Source organism: Staurois parvus, unplaced genomic scaffold (genome assembly GCF_062004578.1).
Source record: "Staurois parvus isolate SC_StPar_1 unplaced genomic scaffold, SC_StPar_1.0 ptg000708l, whole genome shotgun sequence".
Taxonomy (NCBI): domain Eukaryota; kingdom Metazoa; phylum Chordata; class Amphibia; order Anura; family Ranidae; genus Staurois; species Staurois parvus.
Window position 1 is genome coordinate 12,841,654 of NW_028318504.1, and position 12,984 is coordinate 12,854,637.

The following is a 12,984-nucleotide window of genomic DNA, read 5'->3' on the forward strand; positions in this document are numbered from 1 at the left end:
AAACAACAAAAAAAAGGGATCCTTCAGACTGGCAGCAAGAGAGCGGGCTGAGCCATACTTTTACTGTTCCCTGACCTCTAACATTAATGAAACATTACAGTCACACAGGGCTGTACACATGCCAGCGCCGCGATGCTTTTGCACCATCTTGCAAAGTTACCGCTGAGTTCAAAGAGGCAACACCAAGCTAAATACTCGGCTCACAGATGCAGTGTGGTACCAGAATGTAAAATTGCCATTTAGAAATTTAAAAATAACAGTGAAAACAGTGAAAAAAAAAAAAAAACACACCTTCAGGAGGCAACAGTAGTACCTCCTAGACACCTGTCAGTTGTTGCTATACTACCTTCTGAAAAGTGATACAACGCAGATCGGTTTTCAGAGGGTGGTAAGCATTACCACAAATGTGAAAGAAGCTGAACTGCTCTGACTGCTGAATGCAGACATCCGACTGATGAGCTGACAATGTAAAATCCGAATTTGGCTACATTCTGGAATAGCAGTAGTAGTAGTAAACTGATCTACCAAAAGGTGGAGCGCAGCATAAAGCACTTCTGCCGGGGAAAAGTAAAATAAATCGCTTTCCCTCATCCATGGAACATTACTGCCTGCTCCACTTCCTACACAATAAAGAAAATACTGTATGGGGAATGTGTGTGCCAAACATGGAAATTTAAAGCAAGAAAGGAAGCTAAAACATGTTTTTTGTTTTCATCTTTTCCCAGATAGCCTGAGGACATTTTGTGTAGGGCACTTTCCCAATCCTTTTGTTTAAAATAAAAAAAATACATGATTATGTATTCTTCTATGCAGCCGGTGGTGGTGCTCTAGGCCTATTTGCCATCTTATCAACTGCATCTTTGTTGTTAAAACATGGAACTGACACATAAAAGTGGATGAGTCTGAAGGGTGGCTCATTCCTTATCAGACAACCTGGCCCAAAGCAATAATCAGAAGGAAAAGAATCAAAAGGCGGCCAAAAAGCCAGTTTCTGGAAAACCCATAGTTCTCTGGGAATCCTTTGTCATGTATTAAATATGATTTGTAAAACAAAAAAATTAAAATGTTTATGTTTCCTTTAACCTCCCTGGCGGTATGATTATTTCAGATTTTTGGTGCTAAAAGCGGTACCATTATTTTGCATGGAAATATGTAGTTTTTTTTATTGTAGACCTGTCATTTTTAGGAATAACTCACTGAAATCTGTCTGAACAAGAGTCTAGTAAATATCCCGGGTATGATAAAACTTGAAACACGAAATCATAAATTATAATTTAATAATTATAAAAAATAATATAATAATAAATTTAATTCAATAATGTAATCAAACCAAAAACACTGAAATTTGAAAGAGCGCCAAGTTCGCACATCACTGAGCAAAGTCGCAAAATCGTTTTCAGTGTGACGACGAATTTCCCCACAAATCATTATCACTCAATTCTGCAAGTGGTTCTGATTTACTATCGCTGTTCTCTAGCCGGTCTAAAACCGATTTATACCTAAAGGGACACTTTTTTGACGCCATGGACGTTTCTCAGTTTCCAGGCAGAAAGAAGAGTCAAAATGCAGGCAGGGCGCCGGACAAAGCACTCGGGACAAAATGTATATGAAATGGTTTGATACAGGAATAGTTTGCTATGTAATAATTACATTTTTTACAACTTTAAAATTTGCCGCCGGTTCCAGCCCCCGTACGTCCCGATGTCACAGGGACCGGAACACAGAAGCCAGATGCCGGCATCGGCCGGGGACGCTGCAGGATGGACATCGTGGGAGTGAAGGACAAGGTAAGCGCTGCAGCGAATCCCTGAGCAACACCGCATGGTAAGCCCGAGTGTAGCTCGGGGTTACCGCTTGTGGTACTGAAACTTTACCCCGAGCTACACTCGGGAATACCGCCAGGGAGGTTAAAGAGACAATGTAACATGCCCAATCAAAGAAAATTACAGTGTATTATTGTTTTATTTTTGTTTGTTTTGCACAGTGTATTATATAGCCTACCCTAGCCTCCTCCCCATTTCCCCATCCCCCAGCTAGGTATACATACTGATCCATGCCCCCTCACCACAGCAGGAGTCCACCCCAGGTAAGCTCCAGTGTTGGAGTATAGTCAGTAGATATCACCATCCCATATGCTCCCCCATACTCCAAGTCCCCAACAACAAATACGATGGAGTGAGGAGGCAGCGAGGAAGAATGAACTATTGAGTGTTTGTATCGGTAGACAACCAGAAGGCACTATCACTCTATCCTGCACAGTAAATGTGACAGTATCTCTAAGGCCCAGTTCACACCAGGAAAGGCACAGAAATATGAATGCATTCCTCTGCGATTTGAGCGCAGTGTGTCTTCAGCACATTCATGTTAAAGGCACTGAAACTGCACTGCACCACATCAGAAGCATGCATCACTTTAAAAAATGCAGGGCAACCGGATTGCATGGTACTTCATTACTATGCAACCTGGTGCAGGCAAACACACTGCGTTTGTGACCTGTGCTTGGGGTGTCCTAAGCATTGCATTGACATCTGCTACAGATCACAAAAACAATGCGTTTTGAACAAGGTGCATGGAACACGCATGGAACGGGGGTTTCCTGCATCACGTTCTGGTGTGAACAGGGCTTTAAAGTGGTTGTAAAAAAACCTTCCCCCCTCCCAGCCCCCCTAATGTTTACAGCAGAAGCTCTCCCATGTCTCTCCCTCCTCACTAGCGAAGACACAGCAGTGGGACCCATTGGCTCCTGCTGCAGTCAATCACACCCAGTGAGGAGGGAGCTCATAATGCTCTGTGTGTTTTATAGACAGAGACCGAGCCAGCTTGAGAGTGAGCATGCATGAGTGCCTGCAGAACAAGCAGCTCGGCGGGGGGAGTGAGGAGCGCTGGCGGGGGGGTCCCAGGAAGGAGGTGGCTTCAGGCTGCTCTGTGCAAAACTATTGCTGAGAGCAAGTAAGTATGAAAGGTTTGCTGTCTAAAAAAAGAAGAGTACTTTTACAAATCACTTTAATTTGGGCCATGGTGACCACCACCTGCCATGCTTTCTAGGCCCCCAGATAGAAGAACAGCTATGTTAATTTGTAAGGCCCCATGTACACGGGACACTTCTGAACGATGGAAACTGACTGCTGGAAAACGTAGATTTAAAAAAAGATCTGTATAGCCGCGGTTGCATACCGCGTTTATGTGTTTAGAAGCTTTTTTTTTTTTTTTTTTTTAAGAGAACGTCAGGAGACCTTCCAAAATGCCCAGAAAGCACTGAAAAACAGTAAAAAAATTAACTATTTCAGACATTTTGAGAGAAATAGAGAGCAGAAGCAGAGAGAGCAGTATTTGAGATTAGTGTTTTGTTTTTTTTTGTGGTGTTTGGATGTGTTCCGGCTCATTTCTGTGCAGAAATTATTGCAGTAGTGTCGAACATATTTTTTTTCATGCAAAACCTCAAAGTAGGATGTACCGGGTCTATTTGAGTACCGGGAAAACACTTTGCATGCTTTTTTCATTATGAAAAAAAGCTCTGGACCACATCTGAAAATGGAAGAGTTACAAAAAAATTTCAAACGCAAACACCTATAAACGCGTTTAGCCGCGTTTACAAGCGTTTTGCGTTTGAAACGCTGATAAAAGTGACTGCTGATCGCACGTTTTCTACGTTCAAAAAACCACTGTAAACTCAACTGCCTGTAAACGACGATGTGTACATGGACACATAGGAAAACATTAGGGAGAGTTCAGGGGCTGCTGAAAAAAGCGCTGAACAGCTCCTGAACGTGAGTTTATCAGCTGCAGTGTACATGAGCCCTAATAGCTTCAAACAAACACATTAGTTATTTCACCTAGAAAAAAAAAAAAAAAAAGATACTAAGCAGGAGTCAGTATACAGGTCAAGTGTGCTGACTTCACTGGCTGCATATCTGTTCCTAGTCTATGAAACAAAGTATTGAAGATAGGGAACAGTGTGACAGCCAGGCAACCAAAAAGAAAAGAAAAAAGAAAAAAAAAATAGATAAATACAGGAACTGGTATGTTTCGCTAATTACTGGTTTCTTCTAAATGGGATCTGTCACAAAACACCTGTGTGAGAAGCCTCAACTATAAGCTGCAATTTTGTAACTTCCAGCTTTCATGCTTGTTAGTATTTGTGTAGTGGTGTTCCCTGCAGTCACAGAATGGCAGCAGACCTCTAACACAGTTATGATGCTTCATGAAAGATTCCCTTTAAGAGTGAACTTTATGAGCGGTCCAAAGCAGCCCAAAGCAAGGCCATCAGGGATCATCACACATTCAGACTGTACTCAGCCATTCCATACAGCAGCCCGCACTGTGATTTATTCTGGAGCACCGGCGGCTTCCCAGCAGTTATTATTAGAAGCAGATTGCAGGCTGCACAATCTGCACTTACACTGCGAGAATAAAAGGCTGAACAGAGAATAACAGACGCCAGCACAATGACAGATAATACACGGCGCCCCTTTATAGCAGATCCACAAGTAGTTACCACAGTTTTGATAAAGAGCTTTACAATCTGTGCACAAAGCTTTAAAATGGAAATGCTATTTTAAAAAATTGATTCTGTAAGGGTTTGCCCGCTACATAAGAGGAAGTGACTGATCAGAGATCCTTAAAGAAAACCTTCGCTGAGAGGAATACAGAGGTTGTTGCTGACCTCCCTCTGAAATGGCGAGTAGCTGCCTGACTGCTACCATCTACAGCCCTTTTGCTGCCAGAACAATTTTTTGCACCTGTTTAAGAAATCATTTTAGGCCTGAGGATTACATAAAACCCCCAAACATACAGTACTTTCTAACCCTAGGTTCACATCTGTGCGGGTGGTGCCACTGCAGATCCGCACGAAAATCCGTGCAGCCGCACCACCCGCACAGAGAAATGCGGAACCGCAGGTGGGTGCCATTAGTTCTAATGGCACGCCGCCCGCACTGGAAACCGCAACCGTACTGGCTGCGTTTTCCAACGAAGTGCAGGGACGTCTTCCCTGCGTGTCACGAGCACGGGAGTCCATTCAAATGAATCGGCTCTCGTGCCCATGCAAAACGTGGCCCGCACGGCCGCATATATGTGAACCTGGAGTAAAAGTTATAGGCAGGTGTGAAGACTTGTTGTAATGTAAGAAAGCTTTCAAAAATATATATTTCATTTTTTTTAATCAATTTTCAAAATGCAAAGTAAGCAAAGAGAAAAAAAATCTAAATCAAATCAATATTTAGTGCGACTACCCTGTGGCTTCAAACCAGCATCAATTCAATTCATCAAACTCTTTTGAAAAATCACAAAGAAACGGTAAAGTTTAAGACCATAGATGGAGTGGTTGGCCAAGGAAAATGAATGTAGCAGATGAAAGAGAGATCATGCTTACTTCCCTTCCACATCGGAAGATGTCCAGCAATGCAATCAGCACAGATCTGGTGGAAACCAGTGGGACCCAAGTACACCCATCTACTGTCTAGAGAAGCCTGGCCAGAAGTGGTCTTCATGAAAGAATTGCAGCCAAAAAGTCAAACCTCCGATGTGGAAACAAATCTAAGCGACTCAACTCTGCATAAAAACATAGGAACGGGGGTGCAGAAAAATGGCAGCAGGTAGTCTGGACTGAGGAGTCAAAATGTGGAATATTTGGCTGCAGTAGAGGCAGCTTGTTGGCCGAAAGGCTGAAGAGCAGTACACTAATGAGTGTCTGCAGGCAACCGTGTGGCATGGTGGAGGTTCCTTGCAAGTTTGGGGTTGCATTTCTGCAAATGGTGTTGGAGATTTGGTCAGGATCAATGGTGTCCTCAATGCTCAGAATTACAGGCAGAAACTTATCCATATCACCAAGAAGGCATGTGATTGGCAGCAAATGTATTCTACAGGACCTCAAACATGCAGCCAATGTCATTAAGAACTATCTTAAGCGTAAAGAAGAACAAGGAGTCCTGTAAGTCATGGGACCCCACAGAGCCCTAATCTCAACATTATTAAGCCTGCCTGAGATTACATAAAGGGACAGAAGGATTTGAGGCAGCCTACATCCATGCCGATCCCGGAAGTGCGGCAGCCATATTGGTTCCGACATTCATACGCTCTACGGGCCCCGCTGACGCTGAACGGCCAAACGGTCCCAGCTCCATTTCCACCAGGAACATAGGATACACACATGTGATGAGCCTGACCTTTTGCATTTTTTTGTAAGTGGTTTTAACCTTTTACGCTAATAACCTGCTATATTGCTGCACTTAGAGACGCCTTCTTTATGTGTACATCCATAGAAGATCTGTGGTTAGTTCTTCAAGATGATTGGAACAACCTACCTGCCGAGTTCCTTCAAAAACTGTGTGCAAGTGTACTTAGAAGAAATAATGCTACAAACTATTAACACTTCCATTTCTGAAAGCATTCTTAATTTACAGCATTTTTTCCCAACTTCCTAAAACCTTTGCACAATACTGTATATTTTCTGAAAGCAGATACTCTAGAGAATAAAACAGTCGCAGTTCCCATTTTGTGTTACACAATATTTGCACAACAGTTTATGAGGCGCAAAATTTCAGTAAAAATATATTTAACTTCTTTCCTACCGTGCTATAGCCGAAGGATAGCTACAGCGCGGTTGTCTAGTTCTGGGATGATGTCCATGGACGTCATTCTAGAACATGCCCCCTTTGCTCCCCCAGCGGCGTGTACCCGGCGCCACTGGTGATCGCTGTGTCCTACGGACACAGCTGATCATGTGCTACGGTAAACAGCCAATCACAGCGGACTTTTACCACATGATCAGCACATCACCGGGTAAATACAGTTTCCAGCTATCATCTGCACTTTCCTCACACTGTCACAGTGTGAGGAAAGTACTGCCAATCATTGGCAATTGTCAGAGAAGTGATCGTCAGTGATCATCAGGACACTGATGATCACTGCCCTGATGATCAGTGCCCAACAGTGCTACCCACTTGTGCCCAGCAGTGCCACCCACCTATGCCCAGCACTGCCCCTCATCAGTGCCCAGCAGTACCATCAGTCAGTGCTCATCAGTGCCCCCTATCAGTGCTGCCTATCAGTTTAGCCTCATCAATGCACATCAGTGAAGGAGAAAAATTACCTGTTTGCAAAATGTTATAATAGAAACAAAGAAAAACTTTTATTTTTACAATTTTTTTGTTCTTTTTTGTTTATAGCGCAAAAAATAAAACATCCAGTGGTGATTAAATACCATCAAAAGAAAGCTCTATTTGTGTGAAAAAAAATGCTAAAAATTTCATATGGGTAGTGTTGCATGACCGCGCAATTGTTATTCAAAATGCGACAGCGCTGAAAATTGGCCTGGGCAGGAAGGGGGTGACAGTGCCCAGTAGGCAAGGGGTTACGTTGATTTTAAAGCACACAAATGCAATATTACCCAATTTTAGGGGTTAAATATAAAAGAATGAAGCCAAACAGAGTAAACAGATGTGCAGCATTTCAAGCTTTAAATCTGTGTTTGCCCACAAAATGATAAACTTCAGCACCCTAAATTTTACATAGCTGACACTTTAAAAGCCCCTATAGTGTTAACTATAAATAATGTCCATAGAATGACGGCTCTCACTCCAACAAGCATACGTGGTGATATGCAACATGTGTATGGCAAGCTTCATATTCCATACATAGGTCTATTTATGTTCATGTGTGCATGTACGGGGGGCCTGTTGAAAGCTGCTCTTCTGCCCTGAATGCCAGTGACAGATTTTCTATAAACCGCATAGATTTACATTGATGAATATGAAATAAATTCACCTCACCCATGCTCATTATCCTCTGCAGCACATTCAGGTTTTTATGTAAAAATGTACACCAAAGGAATCCTCCCCTCACCAAGTCTGACCTGTTCATGTCTGCCCTGCAGCATCTGTGTTAAGACTGAGCGAAGCATGCAATGGAGCGGGGTCCAACCCATCATAACCCCGCTTTTAAAGGCTTTCATAGGGCTTTTATGGAGTCAAATGCAGATTTCTATCAGGTGCTTCAGCAACCGGCCTGCTAAGCTGCATCCACTGGCATTTGCATCTCCAAGTGTATGGGAAAAGATGCAGTTCTGCCATGAACAAAAGGATGATAGATACTGGCCCACTGTACATTTTTTCCCTCCTTTACCACCTTGTGGTATACTCTATTTCCCTTTAACCACTTCAAGTCCAGACACTTCCACCCCCTTCCTGCCTGGGCCACATTTTCAGCTTTCAGTGCTATCACACTTTGAATGACAATTGCGCGGTCATGCAACAATGTACCCATATTAATTTTTTTGCATTTTTTTTTGAGACAGTTAAAACTTTATTTTGGTGGTATTTATTCACCACTGGGATTTTATTTTTGCTATATAAATGAAAAGTTTTGAAAAAAAAGTGTTTTTCTTATAAAATTTTGCAAATAATCTTTCTTCATAAATCCTGGCCAAAATTCATTTGGTTATCTTTTTAGTAAAAAAAAAAGAATAACCCAAATTAGTTTATAACCAAAAATTATAAATTTTTCTAAATTTTTTTTATATTATTTATTTTTTTTTCTTTTAACATACTGTCACACTAGCAGTACAGTGTCACCATAGTGACACTACTACTTGTGGGAGGTGATGAAGATTTTTTTTTTTATTACACTGATTAAAGGCTGTAAAAGCAATAATTTCTCCTCCTCTCTGGCTGCATTCTTGCAGCCATTGAGAAATACTGTGAGCTGTGATTGGTCACAGCTTGTCACATGGTACAAGGCCATTGTGAATAGCCTTGTACCATGTGAGCTCTGTGATCATTCACACATTTCACAAGTAGTAAGTAATGTCAGAAGCAGGGGCGGACTGACAACTCATGGGGCCCCCGGGCAATAGGGGATCATGGGGCCCGTGTCCTTGCCCAAACTCAAAAAAGCCTATGAAAAAGGTACATAGGGCATCTCATCTACTGACCCCGGGCCCTCGGTAATGCCCGAGTTTCCAAATGGTCAGTCCACCACTGGTCAGAAGTGACATCTTGCTTACTACAATTGATGTGATCACTGATTGGCCAATCAGTGAACACATGATCGGGACCTCACACAGAGGTCCCGTACAGCGATCGGTGTTCCGCTGTGTGCCCAGGGAGCATGCACAGCCAGAAAAAGCGGGCACTGTTTAAGAACGGCAAAGTGCTCCTGCACTGCTCCCGTCCGGCCGTTTATGTACATGGGCCAGACGGGAAGTGGTTAAAGTGGAATTCCACTCAAATAATAAGCCTAAACCTACTCCCACCCTCATTCTAAACCTATTCTATCTACTCTTTGAAAGGAACGATCTGAATACTTACCTACCCAGTCACATAATTAGGTCCCAGTGCCAACATCTGTATAGAGGAGGGACAGCTAACAACGGATGCCCCATAGTAAACCTATGGGTGAGATCACTTCATAGGCTCTGCACCCGTTGTTGGCAATCTATTCTCTTTACTGAAACCAGCCGCTGGAGAGATCATGTGACAGACCACCATCAGCATAGGCAAGTATGGAATACTTTCCATTACAGCAAGGGAGAACAACCTTTTGACTCTCCTGGGCCACATTGGAAAAAAGGACTGGTCTTGGGCCACACATAAAAAACACTAATATGGATAGCGGATGAGCAGAAAAAGTGGGGCAGATCACAAGTTAATGATCACAGATATAGATAGTGTACCTATCTGAGTAATAAAACGCAATTTATTTGTAATATTTTTAATTCTAAAAGTAAAAGACGACAAACTAAAACTAGTGCGATATTTGACAATATGTTTGATAGACTAACACATCAACGTCTGGTTCGATGGATGTAGACGCAATTCTCAATGAATTCTCTAGGGGCTCATCAGATATTTTGGTTCTAAATTTTGCCCTTCATTATTATCATCATCATTATACAGTAATTGTTTAGCGCGCCAACAGTTCAGCCACAATACAATCAGAACAAGAGGATTAAGAGGGCCCTGCTCATAAACGCTTACAATTGAATAAGGTGGGGCGAGTGGTACGAAAGGTTATAACTGGGGGGGTGATCCTTCATGTGCTTCATCCTTAAAAATAGCTGCTCACAAATATAGGCGCTGCTGAAAACTGATGACATGAATAAAGCGTGATTGTGAAAAAGGGAGATTTTTCTTTAGGAAAATAAAAATTATAAAAGTCCAATAAGAAAACACTGTCAAATTTTTCTTCGGTCGCATGTGTTCACCAAGTTTGAACGTGTTTTTACAAAGGGAGGGAAAAAAAAAAAAAAAAGCATTTTAAGTTTATGATTTTGTGTTGGGCTGCATTCTCTAGCTGTCTTGGGCCAAGGATTGGACAAACCTGCTTTACAGGGTAGTAAAAACAGCCTAAGAATGGGGGTGGGAGTAGGTTTAGGCTAAGTTAGTATTTGACTATACTTCCACTTTAAGACCTCCCCTGTTACGGTTTCCAAATGCCTATGCACTATTTCTACAACTCTTCGTACTGGGAGGACAGAGGGAAACATGACCTAACCCAAAAGGCACTTACAGTCTAAACTGCACAACACAGTCATATACACATACATAATAAAAGGCAATTTGGGTAAAAACCGAATAAATATATATATATATAAATAACACAGAGACACACCAAAATGATGCATTCATTTTATGATCAAACCTCCAGTACATTTAGATCTATAAAGACTCACCTCTTCAGGAGTGGCCACAAAGTTAATTGCTGTGTAGTATCTGTCATCTTCCTGAGAGAGGCTGAAGGTGAACTGGTAATCTATAAGCAACGTGTCTGTGTGAGAGAATGATATTTAGGATGATTAATAGGCACAACCAGGCTCAGAAGTAAAAACTGGGCCACAGGAAAATAAATCAGTTGCTCATGTTAACAAAGAATGGCATAAACATATACAGTGGGGCAAAAAAGTATTTAGTCAGCCACCAATTGTGCAAGTTCTCCCACTTAAAAAGATGAGAGAGGCCTGTAATTGGCATCATAGGTAGACCTCAACTATGAGAGACAAAATGAGAAAACAAATCCAGACAATCACATTGGCTGATTTGGAAAAAATTTATTTGCAAATTATGGTGGAAAATAAGTATTTGGTCACCTACAAACAAGCAAGATTTCTGGCTCTCACAGACCTGTACCTTCTTCTTTAAGAGGCTCCTCTGTCCTGCACTCATTACCTGTATCAATGGCACCTGTTTGAACTTGTTATCAGTATAAAAGACACCTGTCCACAACCTCAAACAGTCACACTCAAAACTCCACTATGGTGAAGACCAAAGAGCTGTCGAAGGACACCAGAAACAAAATTGTAGACCTGCACCAGGCTGGGAAGACTGAATCTGCAATGGGCAAGCAGCTTGGTGTGAACAAATCAACTGTGGGAGCAATAATTAGAAAATGGAACACATACAAGACCACTGATAATCTCCCTCGATCTGGGGCTCCACGCAAGATCTCACCCCATGGGGTCAAAATGATCACAAGAACGGTGAGCAAAAATCCCAGGACCACACGGGGGGGACCTAGTGAATGACCTGCAGAGAGCTGGGACCAACGTAACAAAGGCTACAATCAGTAACACACTACGCCGCCAGGGACTCAGATCCTGCAGTGCCAGACGTGTCCCCCTGCTTAAGCCAGTACATGTCCGGGCCCGTCTGAAGTTTGCTAGAGAGCATTTGGATGATCCAGAAGAGGATTGGGAGAATGTCATATGGTCAGATGAAACCAAAATAGAACTGTTTGGTAGAAACACAACTCGTGTTTGGAGGAGAGAGAATGCTGAGTTGCATCCAAAGAACACCATACCTACTGTGAAGCATGGGGGTGGCAACATCATGCTTTGGGGCTGTTTCTCCTCAAAGGGACCAGGACAACTGATCCATGTACAGGACAGAATGAGTGGGGCCATGTATCGTGAGATTTTGAGTGCAAACCTCCTTCCATCAGCAAGGGCATTGAAGATGAAACGTGGCTGGGTCTTCAACATGACAATGATCCCAAACATACCACCCGGGCAACAAAGGAGTAGCTTCGTAAGAAGCATTTCAAGGTCCTGGAGTGGCCTAGCCAGTCTCCAGATCTCAACCTCATAGAAAACCTTTGGAGGGAGTTGAAAGTCTGTGTTGCCCAGCGACAGCCCCAAAACATCACTGCTCTAGAGGAGATCTGCATGGAGGAATGGGCCAACATACCAGCAACAGTGTGTGCCAACCTTGTGAAGACTTACAGGAAACGTTTGACCTCTGTCATTGCCAACAAAGGATATATAACAAAGTATTGAGATGAACTTTTCATATTGACCAAATACTTATTTTCCACCATAATTTGCAAATAAATTCTTTCCAAATCAGCCAATGTGATTGTCTGGATTTTGTTTCTCATTTTGTCTCTCATAGTTGAGGTCTACCTATGATGCCAATTACAGGCCTCTATCATCTTTATAAGTGGGAGAACTTGCACAATTGGTGGCTGACTAAATACTTTTATGCCCCACTCTACTTCTGCGCTGGAGGATGGACTACAGGTATAAGACCACAAGTAGGATGCCTGGAAACTGTAGGCCTTGCTGTCCTCAACGGACCAGGGGGATCCAGAATACTACATACAAAGAAACAAACAAACAGAGGGCGCACGGGCGTAGTGCATTAACTTTTTAAAAGATCATTTATTCAATAAATAAGTGGAATATACTAACAAAGGAACAAATGTCAAGGGCACATCATGCTGAATATCGTACCGCACTGCCCCCTACCACAGTTGGAAAGGACAACTGCCAGAGCTGAAACCGCTGCAGTTTACCTCTCCAGCAGCTGTTCATTCTGTGTGAATTCAGCCTAAAGACAAACATTCTACATTTGGTTTTCATGTAATGCAAATTCCACTTCAGCCCACAGATGTCACTGTTGTGATTATTTTCATTCAACACAATTTTTATGCTAGAGGATCTTTTTAGACATTTAATTAGAAAACAAGGGTATGCCAATAAGTCAAACAATA

At 42.4% G+C, this 12,984-nt stretch overlaps 1 protein-coding gene across 1 annotated transcript in view; it reads right to left on the reverse strand.

Moving 5' to 3' along the window:
• ATRN (attractin) overlaps positions 1-12,984 on the reverse strand; it is a gene marked incomplete at its 5' end in the record, with an annotated part of 270,653 nt that overhangs the window by 152,120 nt on the left and 105,549 nt on the right. Inside the window, one exon of the mRNA XM_089653376.1 lies at positions 10,670-10,764. Coding sequence (XP_089509502.1) covers positions 10,670-10,764 — 95 coding nt within the window. The remainder of the gene's footprint in view (positions 1-10,669; positions 10,765-12,984) is intronic.